This window comes from Chelmon rostratus, chromosome 5 (assembly GCF_017976325.1).
Source record: "Chelmon rostratus isolate fCheRos1 chromosome 5, fCheRos1.pri, whole genome shotgun sequence".
Classification (NCBI taxonomy): domain Eukaryota; kingdom Metazoa; phylum Chordata; class Actinopteri; order Chaetodontiformes; family Chaetodontidae; genus Chelmon; species Chelmon rostratus.
The window spans coordinates 6,196,149-6,219,872 of NC_055662.1; the positions used below are offsets into that span (position 1 = coordinate 6,196,149).

At 45.1% G+C, this 23,724-nt stretch overlaps 1 protein-coding gene across 1 annotated transcript in view; it reads left to right on the top strand.

Moving 5' to 3' along the window:
- Positions 1-23,519, top strand: part of slc4a5a (solute carrier family 4 member 5a) — a 32,486-nt gene extending 8,967 nt beyond the window's left edge. Inside the window, exons 7-24 of the mRNA XM_041937521.1 lie at positions 986-1,143; positions 1,231-1,318; positions 3,776-3,930; positions 4,220-4,348; positions 4,965-5,139; positions 6,994-7,127; positions 7,600-7,871; positions 8,865-8,899; positions 9,268-9,459; positions 16,213-16,326; positions 17,163-17,324; positions 17,631-17,809; positions 18,015-18,087; positions 18,739-18,807; positions 19,327-19,500; positions 20,000-20,173; positions 20,328-20,386; positions 23,354-23,519. Coding sequence (XP_041793455.1) covers positions 986-1,143; positions 1,231-1,318; positions 3,776-3,930; positions 4,220-4,348; positions 4,965-5,139; positions 6,994-7,127; positions 7,600-7,871; positions 8,865-8,899; positions 9,268-9,459; positions 16,213-16,326; positions 17,163-17,324; positions 17,631-17,809; positions 18,015-18,087; positions 18,739-18,807; positions 19,327-19,500; positions 20,000-20,173; positions 20,328-20,386; positions 23,354-23,519 — 2,508 coding nt within the window. The remainder of the gene's footprint in view (positions 1-985; positions 1,144-1,230; positions 1,319-3,775; positions 3,931-4,219; positions 4,349-4,964; positions 5,140-6,993; positions 7,128-7,599; positions 7,872-8,864; positions 8,900-9,267; positions 9,460-16,212; positions 16,327-17,162; positions 17,325-17,630; positions 17,810-18,014; positions 18,088-18,738; positions 18,808-19,326; positions 19,501-19,999; positions 20,174-20,327; positions 20,387-23,353) is intronic.
- Positions 23,520-23,724: the final 205 nt, after the last annotated feature.

The following is a 23,724-nucleotide window of genomic DNA, read 5'->3' on the forward strand; positions in this document are numbered from 1 at the left end:
GTCACATGTAACAATGGACAAGTGATAGTTGTGCGTTTGTGTGTGTGTGCCACATTGTCTGTGTCGATATTGAGCTGGCACGGGGAAAAACATGGATCTCATTGTCCAGTCCGCGTGCTTGGCCCTCACATGTAGTCACAGATTGGGGATGTGGGTTATTGGCAATGCTCTCCATTATTGAGTGTTATTGTGCTGCCGTCCAATTTCCTGCCACACCTTTACATGCAATCAGACAGGTCAGGTTGGCTTGCCGTCCCTCTTTCAGTCACAGCTGCGTCAGCCCACATTTGTTTTGCCCCTCTGCTGTTTCTTGAGGTATAGCGCTCATGGAAAAACACAAGGCTGTTATCTTGCAAAACATCTGCTGATATAATGACGCCCTGCCAGAGCAATCTGGAAGGTTTACAGAGACTGTTAGTAACAAATGATACAAAGGTGAGACTTTAATGGTCCCTGTAGGGAGATCCGGTCATTACATTCACAAATACTTGAAGAATAAACAGTATGCAGTATGCAGGGATGCAGCTAACAATATTTGTTAGTATATTCATGATCCATCAATTGGCCAGTTGTTTTCTCGATTTTTTCTACAGAATGTCAGTAAATAGGGAATAATCCCCATTAGCTCTTCTTAGCGCCTGAGGTAACAATTGTTTGTTCTTTACTGCATTATATTGACTGTAGAGAGACTTTTTTCTCTTGATTAATTCATTATCTAAATAGTTTGCAGTTAATTTCTGCCAAATTATTGCTGCTTTAAAAATGCAAATTAAAACACATGATTCAAGTTGATTATGAAAAAGCAATAAATATAAGAGAGAAAATAATCCTGCAAAGCACAGAAGGAAAAAAAAAGAAACACATCAACTAAAACATGAATGTACCAAAAGCAAATGTGTGAAATGTGAATTAACCAATAGAAATGGCTCAACCTCGTTAATTAAAGAAGATGTCTCACCATGTTCTCCTTTTCTAATTTCTGCAGCTAAAAAATAAATTCATGAAGAAGATTCCCAGAGATGCAGAGGCATCTAACGTCTTGGTGGGCGAAGTGGATTTCCTCAACAAGCCCTTCGTAGCCTTTGTCCGCCTGGCCCAAGCTACAACACTTGGAGGTCTGACTGAGGTCCCTGTTCCCACCAGGTGAAACGATGTGCAATGTTTTTCACCTCTTCATCCTCACTCACCAAAGTCTAGCACATACCTCACATTTATCTTATCACGATACAGATTCCTGTTTATTCTCCTGGGACCCCAAGGAAAGGCCAAGTCCTATAATGAGATCGGCCGAGCCATAGCAACCCTAATGGTGGATGATGTAAGTGTTTGTTTTGAAAAGGTTTCTGTGACATGCCTTTATTAGATGGCACTGACACTGTCAGATGTGGAGACAGAATCTGTCCTTTCCTGTAAAGGCTGTGAGCTGGAGTTGAAGCTAAAATGTACACGGCATGTGCTTCAGCCTGCCGATCCACGGGGACCCAGCTATTGTCTGATTGCTAAGCATCAGTTAGAGTTTCTATTGGGATAATGAGTCACCCATGGTTTAGTAATGGCAGTGCTATTCTCGCTCCCTAATGCAATTTTAGATGTTTTAATTGCTTTCTATATCACTAACCACAAAGCCAAATGTGCTATTTTCATAGCAAGTAGTAAATAAATAGGCTGTTCTCTTAAATTGAACTGTGTGAATTCCGTGCAAGAGCCACAGTTGCACAAAAATAGTATTTTCACCAACCATAATCAAACACTGACAATCCGTTGGTGGTCAGTCATCATAGCTCCATTATAATCTTAAGCTAAGTCAGATTCAAGAAATTTAAACTTGTCATTCTGTTATAACATCACAAAAAGTTTATCTGACATACTCAAAAAACACAGGTTTTGTATTTCACGGGCAGCAGTGAAGCAGTTGGGGCTGAATCCACGGACGAACGTGGTTTGAGGCAGATGTCTGGGGGTGTTGTGGTTGAAGGTTGAACGCCGTCATGAGGGTTGGAGGGAGGTGCATTTCCCATTGGAGGCCTTCGCAGCGCAATCTTGAAGGAGCTGTGGAGAATCAAAATATAATAGAAGCAGTTAGAGTGGGCAAGATTATATTGAGTGAAGTACATATTGGTGATAATGGCAATATCATAATTCACTCCTTTGGCTGAAATACAGTGTTAATTCTTAAAGGAGCAGGTTTGGCTGTGTTGGCTGCATCAAACGCCACTTTAACGTTAGATCTGGAATCAGTAATGATTAGCATATTCCTGCAGTTAGGACCGGGGATAATGTCATGACAGCACAGCCAGCGGCTCGCCAGGCTGATGAAATGTTTCTGCTATTCTTCACCAACATTTGTCTTTTTTGACTCAGACATGGGTACTGTTGCCACAGCTCTACAAACTGTTCTCTTCCTCCTCCTCCTCGCCTCCTCGCCATGGTTACCTCAGTGGGCTCAGTAGAGAGCACCTGATTGGTCAATGCTCAGGAACATGTCGTGGGAGATGTCACACTAGGCATGTCAAGACAGAAAATTCTGACATGCTAGACTTTTTCGTTGGGGTCTCTCTGGGCATCCAAGATGCTGCATGACAGGTCTTTTAGCATGTCACACTACACGGCTATAGACACGAAATTGTCATGCACAATCAGCCATGATGCTGGTAATTTGTCAACCGTGACAAATTGTTTCAAAATTGGGCTAGATTTATGTAGTCTGATCCCGACATGAGTGGGATCTATTGGCAGAAATGGAATGTAATATTCACAGTTATGCTTTCATCAGTGTATAGTTGCCTCTAAGTAAAAATCTTTGTTTTTGTTACTTTAGAATGAGCTCTTTATATCTACAGTGAAAAAGAGTCCTCTTCCACAGTCTGCCATCTCATCACAACATGGCAGACTGTGTTTCTACAGTTGCCCAGAATGGACAAACCAAACACTGGCTCAAAGAGTGCCTTTTTGCATTTTTTGTGAGGGTGAGGCGAGGGGTATTGCAATCTGCAACCTCATGGCTAAATGGCAGCAGGGTGAACAAGCTGTGGTCGGGTGGGTGTTGTTTTTTAGTGTCCTTTGGGCTCTTGGCAGGCACCTCACCTCACAGATGGCAGAGGGGTACCCGTGATGTTTCTGGGTATTCTTAATCAACCATTACAGAGCATGTATGTATGTTTGCTAAGGTCCTCTCACACTGATAAAAAAAAAGATGCTGATTTACAGCATAAAGCATTTTCTCATTAATTGGTATTGGTAATTTGGCATTATTTAACATATTGTAAGTGCAGACAGTCTTAAAATTCCATTTGCAATTTCCAGCTGAACCTGAGTCAGTCTGGAAACGTGGCAGCGTAGAGCAGGCTCCAACACAGTCAGCGATTGTTCTACAGACCCAAATCAAGCTAAACTGCTTGTGTGTGAGACCTGCAGTCTGTGCAGCATGCAGTGACCACTTATAAAACGAAAACTGGACCAATGCCCAAGTCATTGCCAATTAAATCAGCCCTCTGATTTTTTTCTCAGCATTATGCTCCCGTGCTCACAGTGTTTCTAGGGCATGATTAGTTACTGACTGACAGTTGTTTTTGAATGTAATCCAACTGGGGTCAAAACATCGATATCGCTTCCATAATTTATGTTTAACAAGTCTCCAAAGGCCATCAGAAAGGATGGGATTTCTAGGTCAAATTCCAGTTATTAGAGCTACACACTGATTCCTATCACCGTGATGTACAGTCAGCCATGAGATAAGGTGAAATCCTCTCCCTTTATCTCTGTCCCCCGCTCCCAGCTCTTCAGTGATGTAGCCTACAAGGCCAGAGATCGCGAGGACCTCATCGCTGGCATAGATGAGTTTTTGGATGAAGTGATTGTCCTTCCACCTGGAGAATGGGACCCCAAAATCCGCATCGAGCCACCCAAGAAAGTCCCCTCAGCTGACAAAAGGTTGGAGTTTTACCATCCACCTCAGTAATGCTCATTAAGCTCTCAGCTTCTTTGTCTGTGGCACAATGAGTAATCTACCTACAACTACTTTGTAAAGATTTAGGATAAAAAACATTGTTTCCTGAACGAAATCCCACAGTCAGAGTTTTATGTAGCTTTGTGCTTCATACAATAATGCCTCCATGTCAAGCACCGGCCAAAGCTTGCAGGGGTGAAAAGCCTCTGAAACAACATGTGAGGAGCGGCACCTTTGATGTACAATATGTACTCTCGTCTATCTTTCCTGCAGGAAGTCAGTGTTTTCCTTAAACGAGCTGGGGCAGATGAACGGTACAGCGGGAGGAGGAGGAGGCCTGGCTCAGGACGAGGAGATGCCAGAGCAACACGAGCTCGGGGAAGAATTGGCCTTCACTGGACGGTAGGTAGTCCAGTCTGCATGGCTAACTGCTCAGGCTTGGATCAAACTTGACCTGACTCTGGCATTTGGAAGTTTGAATATGAAGTCGGGAAGTTATTTGGGTACAAATTCAACTCCCCAATAGATACTGATCCTCCCTAATGAGCACTTTAGCTGGGGACACAAAAATTAATGTGCTCAAATTGGCAGTGCTGGCCACTCAGTTTCAGCGGTGCCTGAAACAACAGAACCAATTAAAGCAAATGTTCCACCCATTTGTTTTGCTTTACAGCAGGAAACATGGTGTAAAACAAGATTTAAAATGTGCTTTGTACCAGTTGAATTTTTGGAAATGAAAAAAAATAATTAATCTTTAATGTGTACATTTCTGCAGTGATCAATGTCTATTTCATTTCGACAAGTCAAAGCACAATGCAGATGTGTCTTTTTGAAGCTGCAGAAAAGAGACTTGATGTCTCACGCCTACATGTGTGTCTAGACCAAATTTTAAACCACTGTGAAAGTATCCCGCTCCCAAAAACTCTGCACTTTCCTGTTTCAGAGAAAGTAACGTGTGTTAAGCAGAGTGTGGAATGTGTGAAGCATTCTTACCCCCCTGTCTGTCTGTGTATAATAGCTTCTGCGGTGGTCTGTACCTGGACATAAAACGGAAATTACCATGGCTACCTAGTGATTTCTATGAGGGTTTCCACATTCAGTCCATCTCCGCTGTGCTCTTCATTTACTTGGGCTGCATTACCAATGCCATCACCTTTGGCGGCCTGCTGGGCGATGCTACCGACAACTACCAGGTAAAACAGAGTGCCAAACACAGCAAACAGAACACCCAATTTATTCTAGTCAATTTTTGTAAACTTGGTTTATCAACTATAGATAAGCACTTTAAACAAAGAGGGTTCAATACATGCTGCTAGGCTGTGTGTCTCTAAACACCATTGCAGAACATTTTGTGGTATTTCATGAATCATTTCTTTTCTAGGCTTAATAATTAAGTAATTTAAGAGCTAAAATCTCTTAATTCAGTCTTTGCAGTTATCATTTATCTGTTATTTATTTAAATTATGGAATAACAACAATGTTCTTTCAAGATAAAATTTGCATACAAACTGCTTGTGACTGATTTTGTTTGGCATAATCGCTTCATACACAAAACCATACTTCATAAAAAAAACATAATATTGCAAATTCAATTTAAAGGGATTGTTTTTGGTAAATACGCTTACTGGCTTCCCACTCTGATAGTTAGATGAGAAGATCAATACCCTCACTCTCTTGTCTCCATATAGCCAGCAGCTGATTAGCTTAGCTGAGCATAGAGACTGGGAACAGGGGGAAACAACTAGCCTGGCTCTGTCCAAAAGTAACGTAATCCATACAAAACCAAGCTGCGGTTTTATGTGGGGGTTGTGTGTGGAACTGTTTCTTGGATGGGAGCAGTATTCACAGCAGAGACTTAGGGAAGTCGCTACCCCCATCCAAGACATAGTCCAACAGATAAAACCACAACTTCTTCTTTTAAGAAATACAATGTGTTAATGAATGAGCTCTACAGGTGCTAGTCATGTACGAATGTAAAAGATTTTTTCAAAAAAAATCTATACTTGAGCCGTGATATGGTGGATGTGTGTCAGTGACACACGGACATGTTCGGTGCCAGTGCATGAATAGATTATTATTGCTGTTAAGACACAGTCAAACTTACCATGGCTTGGAAGTCTACAGAAAACCAACTGTAAACAGAGGCAAGCGGCAGCAGTAGATTAAATCAACTGGTGTCAGCCCAGGAAGTTCAAGTGCAATTTGTGTGTCATATTTATCAGGTTAGATCAGATATATTTACAGTCTTTACCTACGTGCAGCTAGTTTGTCTTGCGTACAAGTGACACTGTTTTCCTGGTTTTAATTTAGTTTGTCCTGAATTGAATAATATCCACTTCAGAATGTCAATCATCCAAATGTGTTTGCATATTAGAACAAATGAGGAAAAACTACAAGACATAATCATTAATTTCATTTTAGTGCTCATTCAGAACAGTGATGTCATTGAGTCTGCAAATATAAACTTCTTACCAGAGTGTGTCTCACTTCATAAATATGACTCAGACTACACTGTGGAGGTGGGACTATTTTTACTTCCTTTTGGTTTTACATCAGATCAGCTCTCTCTTTTACTATTTGTGCGTCAATACAGTTACACCAACGTACACATACACACACTGACACACACGAACCCACACACGTACACAGGAATCATTTCAGTTACGTGCATTGACTGGCACTCATTCACTCTTCCCTGTCAAGTTGAAATACGACTTCTTGAACCTTTGTTTAATGTCTCATGGACATGCTCTCTCTCTCTCTCTCTCTCTCTCTCTCTCTCTCTCTGTCTCTCTGTCTCTCTCTGTAACACACACACACACACACACACACACACACACACGTCCTTGTTTTATTGTTATTCCTCTCTTTCCCTCGTCTCATCTGAAGCTTGATTTGCTGACTTCATCACCATCACAACACCACAATTTTCTGTCCCAACTGTTCCAGCTATTTTCAGCTGCATTTTCATTTCCCGTGAACTTGTCCAGAGAGTCTCCATCTGTTTGTATCATCACCTTCTTTCTCTGCCCCTCCTCTTCCAACAGGGTGTGATGGAGAGTTTCCTTGGTACAGCTCTGGCTGGTTCTGTCTTCTGTCTCTTCAGCGGTCAGCCCCTCATCATCCTCAGCTCCACAGGGCCCATCCTCATCTTTGAAAAACTCCTGTTTGAATTCAGCAAGTGAGGTTCTTTACAGTCAAATAGTCTTGCAGTGGATAGAGTACTGTGTGAATACTGTGGCGTGCAGTAGACACCATCTTTAATGCCAATTAGAGGATTATTTTATAATTCCATTACAGAGAAAAACCCAACTGAATCTACTGCTTGAGATCCTTCATGATTCTTTGCATGGTTTGTGTTTAATTCTAGTGAGAGTAAAGAGATTAGTTTTAAAATGCAACTCATGTAGCAGCCTTCAACGTACATACGAGGCAGTTTTTCCAGCTTTTTATTGCCTTCAGCGTTCCATTTTTAAACAAATCTGTTGATGGTCTGTATTGGGGTCAAACTTTTGAAACCTTTATACCATATCTCTATGCTCAGTTTATAAATACAGATATGTGCAGAAGCAGCATTAGATATGTTTGGTTGCATACATGAATGCCCGTCATCAGTGCATCCATTATGCTTCCCTGACTTCTCACACCCAAAGGAACAACAACATAGACTACATGGAGCTGCGTCTGTGGATCGGCATCCACTCCTGCCTGCAGTGTTTCATCCTGGTAGCTACAGACGCCAGCTACATCATTAAGTACATGACACGTTTCACTGAGGAGGGCTTCTCCAGCCTCATCTCCTTCATCTTCATCTCTGACGCCATCAAGAAGATGGTGGGCTCCTTCAAATATTACCCCATCAACACTGACTACAAGCCCGACGACGTCACCACGTACAAGTGCGAATGCCTGGCCCCAGACCCGAGTGAGTTCACCCGTTGGCTCAGGGAGATACAGGGGGATTATCCGCGAGGAGGCAGTGTGGCTGCAAGAGGCTCTTTTTGGGTTTGGTAGACTGGCTCCCCAGGCAGGTTGTGGAGGAGAGTAAAACAGCCTGTATTCAGTTTACAGAGCCCTTCCACTCTGTATGCCGTAAAAGCAAGTGAACAAAATATTACTTGAAATAAGCTAAATTATCTGCCAGCAGAACAGGAACATTTTCATTTAATGCCTTGATTTAAGATTTTTTTTACTTTTTGCAGTTTTTGATTTTATCTGTGGTTGTTATTTTAGCAGCACTGCTACACTAGTTTCCAAAGAAAGTTTGCGTAAATCCTAAATAAAACCAGACTACATTCTAATGCCCTTTACAATCATGTGTTGACAAAGTGGTGAACCTCGCTCCATCCTTGCATGTGAATGACTGAGCCTTTCCAGGATGCTCCTTTTATAACAAATCATTAGAAACCAGATAAAAAGGGTTCTTTTCAAAAATGACACTTTATCTCTAACTTGTTTGGCTGAAGCTGCTGTCTATGGTGATTATCAGGCTGAAATAACCAGCTTTAACTGTTCTTTGTGGGGTGGCGTACAAATGACAGTTAGACTTAGATTAGATTCCTTCATTGTACAAATTCCCACGTTCTCTAATCTGTTTTCTGTTTGCGGCAGTGATTTGCAGTAATTCCCGTAGACATTGATTTCTGTAACTGATTTGTCTCTTGTTTGTTTTCGCCATGCACAAACAATTTGGCTGCCGTCTCCTGCAAGTGAGTACCTCTTTGTCTGTCTGCATGGGCCTCAGAGTGCTCTCTGTAACATCCAACAGCTGGATTCTCATTATGTCTCTGCGTTTCTCTTTCTTTCCCTTCTGTTTTCCTCTCCATCCCCTCTTCATTTTCTGTCTCATCACCTCCCTGTCTCTGCCTGTCTCTCTCCCGTTCATAAACAGTGGCTGCAATGATCTTCAATGGTTTAGTTCCAATGCCAGATAACAGCTCTAGTGTCTCTGGGGTAAGTGCTTGTTTTCATTCAATTTCCATTGTTTGCCTCTATTTTGGTGCATTGTGTTTTCGGCTGAATGTTTATAGGGTCGGTAACATTTCAGCTTTTCCCAAATTGAATTACAGAAATAACAGCACTGTCAGTATCATCTCTGTCTGACAAAGAAGTGGCTTTGCTCTCCTCTGTCTCTCCTTTGTTTCTCACCATCCACCCCATCGTCCTCTCTCGCTCTCCTCCGTGGATTATAACTTCACATCTGTGCCGACAATTTTCACTCTGTCTGCGTTCACGTTTTCCTCTGCGTCTTTGTCGAAACACTTCGCTCTTCATCTCTTCATCCTCTCCTGTCTCCCCACCAATGCCACCCACCATCCCAGTTGAATGTGACAGCTCTGGACTGGAGCCAACTGAGCAAGAAGGAGTGTCTGAAGTACGGAGGCTCTCTGGTGGGAAAGTCGTGCAAGTTCGTCCCCGACCTGGCCCTGATGTCCTTCATCCTCTTCTTCGGCACCTACTCCATGACCGTCTCCCTCAAGAAGTTCAAGTTCAGCCGCTACTTCCCCACCAAGGTGACAGATCTATCTGCGTATGGTTTTAGATTAACCAAACAAAATGACAGAAAGCGTTGCAGAATAAGTTACAGTCCCGTTAAAATCACCCTGTGTAGCCATCTTGTAAACAAAAGAAAGGGACGTTTACGTTCACTAAACCCTTGTGACTGCACAAACTTACAGCTGCTCATTTCAGCCACCTGTTCAAGAGGATTTGTTCATTCACATAATCAGTGCAAACTGCTTTGTGAGGCTACCTGTTCGTCTTTGTTTTATTTCATGACAATGTTATGTCAAATAGTAAAAAGAAACTGAAGAGCTTCAAGTCCTGATGCCGAAAATCAGCAGACGAAAACACAAGAAATTCAGCAGTGTCAGTAGTGACACTAGGGGACCTGAAACAATTAGAAAATATTACTGCATCTGCCAATGATGTGCCATCAGTGTACTGTGACAGAAATAAGGAGGAAATTGTGACGGCGGGTGCAGAGAGAGACCCAGGAGCGGAAACGGAGAAGGTTAACAAAAGTTTATTTTGCAACAACAGGCAATAACTGAAACAATCGCTGGCAGCGTGAGGTCCAAACAAAACACGAACTCAGAGAGGTCCAGAGAGTGCTGGGCTGTGTGGGCAAGGGAGGCACTGGAACAAAAAGAGAAGAGACAAACAATTAATCAAAAAAGTTCAGCAAGCTATCAAAACGTACTATACCACAGGAGACTGAGACCAACTGATACCACGGTACGTGGAAGTATACTCTGGCGTCGAGGAGTCACTCAGCAGAGGTTAAATAGGCGTCCTAATCTCCTGAAGTGAACTCAGGTGTGCCCAAACACTCCTCGACGCATCGGGGGGGAGGGGAGCCTCAGGAAAACAAAACGTAAAGTTACAGCCCACAAAACAGAACACAGGAAATGGACCTTCAAAATAACAGCACAGACAATACCAACCGCCACAGTACCCCCCCCTCAACGAACGCCTCCAGGCGTTCTACCCGGCTTGTCCGGGTGAGCGGCATAAAAGTCCCGAAGGAGAGAGTCATCCAGAATGAGTCCCCTGGAGACCCAGGAACGCTCCTCTGGACCGTAACCCTCCCAATCCACCAAGAACTGGAAACCACGGCCGCGTGGACGGACATCCAAGATCCGTGACACCGTGTAGGCGGGATGACCATCAATGAGGCGGGGGGGAGGTGGGGCGGCGGCCGGCGGGCTGAGCTCGCTGGAATGCACCGGCTTCAACAGGGAAACATGGAAGGTGGGGTGGACCTTCATAGAGTCTGGTAGCTTGAGCCTGACGGCAGACGGATTAATGATCTTCAACACCTCGAAAGGACCGACAAAACGGGGAGAGAGCTTACGTGACTCGACATCCAACGGAAGATCCCGTGACGACAACCACACCTGCTGACCCGGTCGGTACTCGGGGGCGGAGACGCGGCGAGCGTCGGCCAGCCGTCGGTTCCTCTCCGTGGAGCGGGTGAGAGCAGCTCTGGCAGACTGCCATACCTCCTTAATCCTCCGGAGGTGCTCCTTCACAGAAGGGACGGATACCGCAGTCTCCTGCTCGGGAAACAAGGGAGGTTGATAACCCAAACAGCACTGAAACGGTGACATACCTGTGGCCGAACAGGAGAGGGAGTTGTGGGCATATTCTATCCAAGGCAGGTGTGTACTCCAAGAGACGGGATGATGAGCAGCCACGCAGCGAAGAGCGGACTCCAGATGTTGGTTAGCTCGCTCTGTCTGGCCGTTACTCTGGGGATGGTAACCAGAGGACAGACTTGCCGTGGCCCCCACCGCCTTACAGAACTCCTGCCACACCTGGGAAGCGAACTGTGGACCCCGGTCCGAGACCACGTCGAGGGGAATTCCGTGAAGCTTGAACACATGAGTCACGAGTAGACTAGCAGTCTCGAGGGCAGAAGGCAGTTTAGGCAGGGGAACATAATGCACAGACTTGGAAAAGCGATCAATAATAGTTAAGATGACAGTGTTACCTTCAGATGGAGGAAGACCAGTAACAAAGTCCACGGCGATGTGAGACCATGGGCGGCTTGGGACGGGCAAGGGGTGCAGTAACCCCGCAGGGGGATGATGAGAAGCTTTTCCCCTGGCACAGACAGAGCAAGCGGCAATAAATGCACGGGTGTCGCGGTACATCCTCGGCCACCAGAAGCTCTGACGGAGGAACTGGAGGGTGCGGTGGAAACCAGGGTGACAGGTAAGTCTAGAGGAGTGAGCCCACTGGAGAACTTGCGACCGGACCGAATCCGGGACAAACTTGCGATCGGGGGGACCGGACCCAGGGTCCGGTTGTTGCTTCTGCGCCTGGAGCACGAGGGATTCGATCTCCCATGTAGCCATACCCACGATGCAAGCCGGCGGGAGGATGACATCCTGATGTTCCGAGTCCAGGGGAGGGGCATAGAGACGGGACAGGGCGTCGGGCTTAGTGTTACGGGAGCCGGGGCGATAGGAGAGGGTGAAATTGAACCGGCTCAAAAACAGAGCCCATCTGGCTTGGCGGGGATTAAGCCTCTTCGCGGTGCGTAAGTAGGCGAGGTTTTTATGATCAGTCCAGATCAAAAAGGGAACCGTAGCGCCCTCCAGCCAGTGCCTCCATTCTTGAAGCGCCCAAACCACAGCCAGCAACTCTCTATTCCCGACGTCGTAATTCCGCTCGGCCTGGGATAAGCGGCGGGAAAAGAAAGCACAGGGATGCAGTTTGTGAGTCTGAGGGTCTCTCTGGGAGAGGATGGCACCAGCACCGGAGTCGGAAGCGTCCACCTCGACCACGAACTGACGAGTGGGATCGGGGTGTTTGAGCACCGGGGCAGAGGTAAACAGTGCTTTAAGCTGGGCGAAAGCCTGTTGGGAATCGGGAGACCACTGGAAGGGGATTTTCACAGAAGTAAGTCTAGTGAGGGGAAGAGCTACCTTACTGTAGTCACGGATAAATCTGCGGTAGAAGTTAGCGAAGCCGAGAAACCTCTGCAACTCCTTCCGGGTGGTGGGAACGGGCCAATCCGTGACAGCTTGGATCTTGGCAGGATCGGGTCTTAGCTGACCCTTGGCGATGATATAGCCGAGGAAACCCACTGAGTCAGAGTGAAACTCGCACTTCTCCGCTTTAACAAACAATTTATTCTCAAGAAGTCTCTGAAGCACGAGTCTTACATGCTGTCTATGTTCCTCTAGATCTCGAGAGAAAATCAATATGTCATCTAAATAAACGAAAACAAACCGGTTTAACATGTCTCTGAGGACATCGTTAATGAGAGCCTGGAAGACAGCGGGGGCGTTGGTGAGACCAAAAGGCATGACTAAATATTCGAAATGACCTAACGGTGTGTTGAAAGCTGTCTTCCACTCATCACCCTCCTTTATCCGGACGAGGTGATAAGCGTTACGCAGATCAAGCTTGGAGAAGATGGTGGCGGAGCAGAGTGGTTCGAAGGAGGGGTCGATGAGAGGGAGAGCGTACCTGTTCTTAACGGTGATGTCGTTAAGTCCACGGAAGTCGATGCAGGGGCGAAGGGAGGCGTCCTTCTTCTTAACAAAAAAGAAGCCAGCCCCTAACGGAGAGGATGAGGGGCGGATGAGTCCAGAGGCTAGAGAATCCTGGATGTATGTCTCCATGGCTTCCCTCTCGGGGCGTGACAGGTTATACAGCCGACTAGAAGGGAGAGGAGCACCAGGGAGGAGGTCTATGGAGCAATCGTAGGGGCGATGAGGAGGCAGGGACAGGGCTAACTCTTTACTGAACACAGGGGCTAGGTCATGGTACTCTGGAGGCACGGAGGTAAGGACAGGGGGCGTGGGAGGTGGTGGAGAAACACGGGAAGAAAAGGGGTTGGCCGAACGAAGACAGTGGGCATGACAGAATGGGCTCCAGGTGGAGATACTAGCTGTAGTCCAGTCTATCTGGGGGTTATGTTTAAGCAACCAGGGGAGGCCCAACACCAGGGGAATCTGAGGGGAAGGAATGACGAAGAATTGGATGTCTTCTCTATGATTCCCAGAGATTATGAGCGTGACCGGGACCGTACGTTGAGTGACCTGAGCTATACGTCGGCCGTCTAAGGCGGTTACATTTCTGGGCACCGGGAGGGATTCAAGGGGGAGCTTAAGCTGGGTGGCTAGTTCGGTGTGGATGAAGCTCTCGTCTGCCCCTGAGTCAATCAGAACCCTCATGGGAAGCGACTCACGACCCCAAAGCAGACAGGAGGGCACGGTAATACGGGAGGGAGAGCTGGGATTAGGGGATGTCTGACTCACCAGTGCGCTCTCCGTCACGGGTGAGCCTGCCCTTTTGGCGTCTGAGGGCAGTTAGCGAGAAAATGACCTCCCTGGCCACAGTAGATACAGAGCCGCTGGCTGAAACGTCGCTGCCGCTCGCTGGGGTGGAGACGGGTCCGACCCAACTGCATGGGCTCCGAAGGGTGAGAGGAGGACGTGGAGGGAGCAGCGGAGTGGCCGGAGGATCCGCCACTGGCTGAGGGGGGAGCGAGGGAAGCTGGCTCGTGAACATGAGAGAGGCGAGTCTGGGCCTTCTCTCTCTGTCTTTCTCTCAAGCGGTTATCTATGCGTATGGCGAGGGAGATTAATGACTCTAAGGAATCGGGTTCATCTCTGGAAGCTAATTCGTCCTTTAACTCACTAGAAAGACTCCGTAAGAAAACACCTCGTAGCTCTAACTCCCCCCACCCGCTCTCTGAAGCTGCGATACGGAAGTCAATAGAGTAATCTGCCACTGATCTCGCTCCCTGCGCCAAGGAGAATAGGCGTTTAGCAGTTTCCTGCCCCTGTCGTGAATGATCAAAAATACGACTAAGTTCCCTCGAGAAACTGTCGAAAGACGAGAGAATGGGGGAGTGCTGTTCCCATAACGCTGTAGCCCACTGCGCTGCCCTGCCCCGTAACAAATTAACTGTATAAGCTATCTTAGCTCTATCAGAAGGATAACTAAGGGGTTGTTGATCAAATACTAGTGAACAGCGCAAGATAAACCCCCCAGCATTACCAACTTCACCTGAAAAGGGTTCGGGGGCCGGCACATACGGCTCACGCTGAGAGACAGACAGAGAGGTAGATTGGGCTGCAGCGGCTGCCGGTGGGGGTGGCGCTGGTGTGGGACTTGGGGAGGAAGGAGAGCCACGGGTGTCCGTGCGGCTGAGGTAAGCGGTGAGGTCACGGACTTGGACGCTGAGACCTTGTACTGCCTCCATTACTCCCCGCAGCATGTCCTCGTGCTGGCCGAGACGTAGTCCTTGATGGGCGAGCGCCGCTCGAAAGGGGTCCGAATCCGCTGGGTCCATGTTTGGCCAGAGTATTCTGTGACGGCGGGTGCAGAGAGAGACCCAGGAGCGGAAACGGAGAAGGTTAACAAAAGTTTATTTTGCAACAACAGGCAATAACTGAAACAATCGCTGGCAGCGTGAGGTCCAAACAAAACACGAACTCAGAGAGGTCCAGAGAGTGCTGGGCTGTGTGGGCAAGGGAGGCACTGGAACAAAAAGAGAAGAGACAAACAATTAATCAAAAAAGTTCAGCAAGCTATCAAAACGTACTATACCACAGGAGACTGAGACCAACTGATACCACGGTACGTGGAAGTATACTCTGGCGTCGAGGAGTCACTCAGCAGAGGTTAAATAGGCGTCCTAATCTCCTGAAGTGAACTCAGGTGTGCCCAAACACTCCTCGACGCATCGGGGGGGAGGGGAGCCTCAGGAAAACAAAACGTAAAGTTACAGCCCACAAAACAGAACACAGGAAATGGACCTTCAAAATAACAGCACAGACAATACCAACCGCCACAGAAATGGTATGACATGAAGTTAGACGCCAAAAAACTTCTTATTAAAGCAAATTGAAATATCAAGCTTTTGTGACAGTCACAGTAATAAACATGAGAGTTTTATGCGGCAGGTGATGTTGCACTGACAGGTGTGATACTGCAGGATGTTCCTTTGTAAAGCGACCTGCACGAAGAGCCCGAGGCAACTGAGAGAGTGAGAGACTTTTCATTAGCTGCTGGGCTGTATAAGCTGCCATGCCTCATTATGCCAATAAAACCACAAAATCAGAAAATCAATATCAATTAGTGTTAAAAAAGAATATTAATGTTGCATGACGTATATTTCATTTAGTTTTATTTTAGCCGACTGGAGTAACAACTGTTTGCACTGGTGATTCTTGCATTAGGCTCAGTGTGTGCATCCTCCAGGCAAAACAAACATTTTGTTCCTCAGATAACATTTGCAAAGGCGTTTCTTAGTATTTTTTTAATTGGGCAGTGTTTTGGATTCATGGTAGCTACTGTAGCAATCTTCTTCGTCACGATCATTTTTGGTGAATTGCTGTGTTTTGCCATTACTGCCATTGACTGCTGATCAGTGGAACAACATCAGATTATCAGACAGATCAGTTCAGCACCTTCTCAGGCTTTTAATCATTAATGTGTTTTTAGCAGCACAGTGACCTGTTGTTGATTGTACAGCCATGTTGGTGCAGTCCCCTCAGGCTCAACATGGCACTGCTGCTCACATCTGTCCTGTGTCTGATCTTTAACAGGAAGTGGAATGTCAAACAGACAAAAAGCTGATCCCTTCTTTTTTCAGTGACTCCCGTGAAGCCAGACACAGCTCAGCTTTTTCAATGTTTATGAGTTGCTACTATTAGACCGTCACTCTGTTCTCAGTTTGGCAAACAAATGGCTTTTCTTCTCATTTGAACTGTTTTGTCTCTGTCTGTCTGTGGCACCAGCTGAGGAAACTCATCAGTGACTTCTCCATCTTCATGTCCATCATGACGTTCGTGGGCCTTGACATGTTGATGGGACTCAAAACTCCCAAGCTAATCGTCCCCACGGAATTTAAGGTGCAGCAAGTGTTTTTCAAACTCTGCTTTTCTTTGTAGAAATAAGATTTCAAACAATCGCTGTTTTGTTTGAGTTATTGACAGCACACACTAAAGCTAAACATGGCACTTGAAAGTATTGGTGGTCGTTTTCTGCTTTAAAGGAATAAGTTCAGATTTTAAGAAATACCACTCTTATGACGGCCCATTAAGTATGAAGCCGGAGCCAGGAAACAGTCACCTTATCTTAGAATAGCACAAACACAGGAAACAGCACGCCTCGCTCTGTCCACAGGTCAAACAAACCTGCCGACCAGCACCTCTAAATTTCAATCTTCAAGGAGGGAGTATAGCAGCACAATGTCTCGGTTGGGAGCAGTTACTTCCTGGACTCTTGCAGTCACTGTGAGGTTTCCAGTCAATTTGTACATTGTGCATGGGTCGCAAAGCATGAGAGACACCTCTCAATATAATGCAGTCTAGTTCTGCACTGCTGCAAACTACAACCTCAGCAATGAACATAGTTAAATGAACACTTCTCTGGTAGTGTCAATGAAAACTGACTAGCTGTATTAGATTGAATTACATTTCACAGATGCACTTCATAAAGTGGCCAGGCTCTAGCTGTGTCCCCCTGCATCCTGGCTGTAGCGTCGTACTGAATGGACAGCTATGAGAGTGGTATCAATCTCCCCACCTAACTTGCTACAACAAAGCCAATACGGTTTTTCACCAAAATGTAAAACATTTTGGACCCTGATTAAAAATGTCTTGTAATCATCTTAGTCAGGTTCCACTGTGGAAATGCACTGCTCAGTTGTTGTGAAAATAAAGCCTCCCCCTCCATCTCCCACTAGCCGACTCGTCCGGATCGTGGCTGGCTGGTGATGCCATTTGGTAAGAACCCGTGGTGGGTTTATCTGGCCAGCTTCGTCCCTGCCCTACTCGTCACTATCCTCATCTTCATGGACCAGCAGATCAGCGCTGTCATTGTTAACCGCAAGGAGAACAAACTGAAGGTAGGTTTGCGATTGCTGCACATTGCTTACCACTGCACAATCAATTTGCATTGAGTTCACGTTGATCACATTTATGGCTGGCACAGATCTCTCATAGTTGTTGTAAAATGGTATTATTGCACATTGCCACCTCTAATTTATTGCACTTTGGTTTAATCAGTTTATTAGTCAAATATATTTTTAAAGAAAAAAATATCACAACCTGAGAAACAGTCCAAAGATAACCAAACATATTCAGATGAAAGCGTATCATCCCAGCCTCTTATTGTGCTTATTAGTCCCATCTGTGTCTGGTCTCCCTGGCAGAAAGGCTGTGGCTACCACCTGGATCTGTTCTGGGTGGGGGTCCTAATGGCCGCCTGCTCCTTCATGGGCCTGCCCTGGTACGTCGCCGCCACCGTCATCTCCATCGCCCACATCGACTCACTGAAGATGGAGAGTGAGTCGAGCGCTCCCGGAGAACAGCCTCAGTTCCTTGGAGTCAGGTCGGTCCACGGTGAAAATAACAAACACAGAACACTGAAATAAAAAGCAAACTGTAACTTAATCCTTAATCTTCAGGCTGCCACTGGCAATATCGCAGTATGAGAGAAATGCCTCGCTAAGTCCTTTGAAGTTGAAAGAGAAGGGAGCCTTGTGAAATTGACTTGACAATCTCTTGTGTGTGTGTCGTCAATGTCCAATATACAGAGAACAGAGGATCACAGGCATTTTGGTGTTTGCTCTCACTGGAGTCTCCATCTTCCTCGCTCCAATACTAAAGGTATGAGGTACACAGTGGATCAAGTGTTGTTATTTTTTCATCCAGCATGAACAATACATGGCTTTGTTCTGTGTGCTGTTTCCTATTGCTTGTATTCAGGGTTGTAAATTCAGGTTGCTCTGCACTTTAAGACGACAGGATTAAAATCCGAACAAATGCTTTACATGACAATATAACTGATTTTGTTCATGTTAGTGGTCTTTTTTATGATTTTCTACAAGTGGTCAAGTTTATCCTCTATGTTAGTTTTTCCACAACATGATATAGAACCCCACTGGTGCAATGGTGAATACATAACCAACACATTATGAAATAAATAATTATGTCAGATTGGATAAACTGTATAAACAAATTAACAAATTGGGGGAAAAAATAAAGATTATTAAAATTGAACTTATTTTGGTGAAATGTTGTTTCAGTTTTATTATTAAAATAAAAAAAATGTCTATGTGTGGAATGAATTTATAATATTTGACATATTTTTAATTTCATTTATGTGTGTGTGTGAACATTTTATTAATTGGATTATTTATTTCACAATTATTCGTTTAATACTGGGCTCCATACATCACTGTTGCTAATCTACAAACTTAAACACGTTTTCATGACTGTAACGACCATAATAACAAGTTGTCTCTCTGCTGCTCGTAGTTCATCCCCATGCCTGTGCTGTATGGGGTCTTCCTCTACATGGGCGTGGCTTCCCTCAGTGGGATCCAGGTACGCTGTGCGCCAGCTGTTGATGTTGTTTATTATAATAAATTGAGGTATTTACTTATTGCATTTTGACAGTAGGTGGGAAGTGGTTTGTAAAAAGCTGCCAAGCAAACAAGCAGGCAGAGCAGACATGATCCGTACAGACCGCAGAAGCGATGAAATCAGACAGAAAAATTAACTTTTTGTTAGATTCGTTTGTCAGAGGCTCCCAAATTTTGTAAAAATGCAAATTATTTGGAATGGGCAAACAAGATTTCAAACCCTGTGATGAATATATAATGTAATAATTAATATCTAGACTTTTTTTACAAAACCCTATAGCTTGGGGCTTAGCAGGTTTGTGCTAGAGCAAGTGCTCTGCACTCAGTGCACAGGCAAGCTGAGCTGTGATGCATACAAATCCCCCCAAAACGTTTGGAATTAATCAGTCATGTACTGGAGGTCTGCATGTAATTAACCTGTGCCACTCAGACCTTTTACCCTTCTCTTCCATTTGCCCCCTTTTCTCATCACCCTCCACAGTTCTGGGACAGGATTAAATTGTACATGATGCCGTCCAAGCACCAGCCTGACTTCTCTTACCTCCGTCACGTTCCCCTGAGGAAGGTGCATCTCTTCACACTGGTCCAGATCATATGCCTGGCTGTGCTCTGGATCCTCAAGTCCACCTTCTTGGCCATCATCTTCCCCGTTATGGTATGTGATAAAATACACTTGCAGCACAGCTTCTGATGAAGCCTGAGTTGTTATATTGTGAGTGCAGGAGGAGAGGCAGCTGTTTTCAGTACGAGGTTTTAGCAGGCATCCTGTATGATCCGACAATGTGATATAATCTGGTGACAAAGTGCTTGAAATCAAGGCTTTATCCAGGCAGCCAGGACGCTTTGAAGATGATCCAGTCATCTTTGTTGTAGAGATCTATCCAGCATTTTAAATGAAATATCAAAGGTGATTGTTAGGATGTTAGTGAATCTAAAGAAACATGACAGAGGTTTCGTGCCAGTTTTAAAGAGTGTAAATGTTAAGAGAGGAAATGATCTGATTTCACTGTGTACACCAGTGATTCACGTTAATGCCATTTACAAATGTCATCCAGCTGAATGTTACTCAGACCATAACTGGGATATTAGATGAATGTTAATGGAAGTTAAAACGAGGCCTGTGTGTCTGTGAATCTTTGTGCCAAACCCTTCAGATACTGGGTCTGATGGTCGTCCGAAAGATGCTGGACATGGTCTTCTCCCAGCACGACCTGGCCTGGCTGGACGACCTCCTTCCTGAGAAAGAAAAGAAGAAGAAGGATGACGCAAAGAAGAAGGGCAAGGAGAAGGAGAAGAGGAAGCCCAAAGAAGATGACAGCGAGGAAGAGGTGAGAAACTTGAGCTTCTGCTGCCCCCTGCTGGATTGATGGCTCATGACACGTGTTCCTGATGATCTGTGTGTGTGTGTGTGTGTGTGTGTGTGTGGGTGTGTGTGTGTGTGTGTGTGTGTGTGTGTGTGTGTGTGTGTGTGTTTGCTTGCAGGACAAATCCCACGCCTACTCCAACCACTCGCCCAGCTCAGAGTCAGACTTGGATCGCAGGTACTGTGTCCTCAAACTGCACATCCCCTACAAAGATCTCATCTACCCTGATGTCGTACAGTCTCAGTGGGGAGCGTACTGCCAGGCTGCTGGTGCTCTTTAATTAACACACACACACACACACACGCACACACACACACACACACACACACACACACACACACACACACACACAAACTCTATTATATAGACTTGGACAGGTATCTATTTTTGGTTGCGTGTGCATGGGAAAATTGATCATACACACTGTGCAGAAATTAAAGGGTCAGTTCACAAAAATTACAAAAAGACAATATATTTTCTGGACTGATACTTAGCTATTAAGATAGATTTAGTTTAGTCTCAGGTGGATGCTGTGGTAGAGGTGGGGCCACAGTTTTTGTTAGACAGAATTTGTAGGCTTCACTTTATCTGCCCAAGTTTTACCTCAGAGGTCTCTGCCTCCAGCCTAAAACAGTGGAGCTGATGGGACTTTGTTTGTGGTTCTCTCAGCAATTCAAAAATGCATTTAATGAATGAGTAGCAGCAACTCTTTCTAGAAACAGTCTCCCTCCCTGTTGTACAATATAATCACAAAGAACACTACAACAATTGTCCCTGTGACTATTTCTTGGATAGAAAGTAGTGAAAACTGTTCACAGTGAGGTCTGTGGATTCTCCAGAGTAACATCGCTTCTGAAAAGACACATGCTGCTGCTGAACTTATGAAGTGTCATTTTTCTACCCTGTGAGCACCACAAACTAAATTCCATTCAAGGTTAATTTATTTGTCATTCTGGAACACAGGCTTGCACAGCAAGATACAAGTTGTATCCCCTTTAAAACTGTTATTCATGGTGGACAGCAGAGGATGAGCTGAGAAGTCTCACAGCCTGAGGAGAGAAGCTGCTCTGTAGTCTGGTAGAACGGCAGCGGATGCTTCTGTATCGCTTGTCAGAAGGCTGGAACAACATGTGCTTTGGTGGGAGAAATCTGTGAGACAGGTATTAAAAACTGCCACTCAAACGTTCTGCATGGTTAGATGCAGCTACAGGTAAGTTGGAATATGTTTTTTGTAATTTGGGTGAACTGGCCGAAACTGTACATCTTTGTTGAATGGGTTATCAAAAGCCTCAGATAGTTACATGATCACACACTGACTTTAACCTGTTATTTCAATATGGCATCTGCCAAAGACTGGAGCAGACACAGTAGCGTGACAGTAGTCTCTTATTTTGCCTTGGTGTTTCTTTGCATTGCTTTGTATTATGATGCTTCTAATATTTTTCCCCATGAAAAACAAACTATTAGCTCTACTGGACAAATTAATTTAGAAATGTGGTCACTTTGGTGGGTGGACATGTGCTTCCACATACAGAATATTTCAACATTACATTGTCCTCATAGTCCAGTTTCCTGTCATCGTCATGTCTGGGCTCTGTCTCCTCTCCATGCACTTTAAGGCAATGCAGATCATTGTTAAAGTTATTCCATGTGTCATCCTGCTGCTGCTTTTCATGTGCTAAATGTCTAACAGTATATGCACTACGCTGCCCGTTGTACACACAGCTCCGTGTATTGTAATTCTTCTTCCATGTGTTGTTAGTTTTGAATCTTCTGAAAGGCAGTGACTGCGAGGTGAAGGCTGATGACCTGAAATGCATGCTGTTTAGTTTGCTGTGTCTCAAAGCCGTTGGTCAGGGTTCTCTGTTAGAATAACATACTGTATGTGGAATTGAAATAGATGAATAAAAATGTACTTTATTAAGTCTGTTGTATATCTAGTACATGTAGAGGACTTATCGTAGGCCAATTGTATTAGCATCCACATGCAACAAGCGTCACTGTTTTGGTTGTTTCTTTTTCCTCCATGTGCTGAATCTCTTTAGCAAATCTGTGATGTTCACACCTGCATGTGACCTGCAGCCTGACCCTTGCTTTTTGCTCTCTGAACTACCCTCACCTGCATTGCAAGTGCAGCTGATGAGGCTGTTCCTGGTACACCTTTGCTCAAAATGCTGAACATTTGACCACAAGTACTTTGTTTGACTCTGTTTTTTTCTTCCTTTGTGGGGGATTGATCATTTTAATTTTGCCCATCATGTCTGCATTGCTTTGAAAGAGGCATGGTTTGGAATTGACTTTTGATTATATTAGATGTTGTAAACGGTGAATGTAGCTGAAGAAAATTGCTCTGATTTTCTTTTATCTAAGGCTTTGTGCCTTGAAATGCATTTCTTTCACCAAACCCTTTAGTTTTTTTTAAGATGCAGCTTTCAGATATGGGTTGCATTCAGTCATTTGTTGAACAACGTTGAATAACGTTACAACATGTTCTGACTTAAACAGTGCAAGAAGTGTATGGTTGATTATTGAGTTGCATCCAAGTTTTGTTGGATGTCAGAACAAAACTCCTTTATGAACAATTGTTCATTGAATCATTAATGTCCACATTTTTCATTTTTCTTTTAAATATTTAACATTTAGTTAAGATATACTGTAGGTTGCATCTCCCTATTATCACCAGTTAGTCATTATCTCAATGATACAAAGGTCCTCTATTCACTTTTGGCATCAGAGCTCTTCCTTTAAAACAGTTGGCAATGAAACAGATGGCCTGCTCCACTAAGTGTGGTTTGATCTTTGCTCTCCATCAGAGTGTAAAAGCGTCTCTCTTTGGGTGAAGGTTTGCAAAGGGCCACAACAGTCTAACTCCCACGTTCATGGTATAGACCTTTTTCCAGTCTCCATGCTCTTTATCTCAGTCACCAGCCCCAGCCTTAACCAAAGGGCAGTGTGGCCTCAGACAACCACTACAGCAGCTCATTTCACCCCTCAGTCCCTTTTCTGTTGCTCATCACTGACATGAGCTGCCGTTGTGTCTGGATGGGGTCACGATGCTCCTCCACCCTCCCTGGCCTCCTCCCTCAGCCCCTCAGTGTTTTTGGCCGTGGGTGTGTATGGTAACTGGAGCTTGCCCTTCCTCAGCATCACCCTCCACCTGAAGATCTCCTGCCCGTCGTCCCCGGCCATGCCCATGGGCCGAGGGATGGCCTGCCCCGTGCCCCAGGTCAAGATCGAGATGGAGTCGGACTACGACTCGGACATCGACCACCACCGCCCTCGGGACATGAGCAGCGAGACCACGTTATAAAGCTGACGCTCGATGTCTCGTGGACAGAACTACGCACAAAGCAGGAGTGGGCGGACTACTCGACGCAGCCAGTGCTGACCCATGGACAGTGTGATGTGGCACAGACCTGAACAGACTGACTGATCCAATCAATGCCACTGGACAAGTTGAAGCTTCACTGGCACCTGCTGTTAAATTGGTGCGTTTTATGACAGACTTTGCTTTG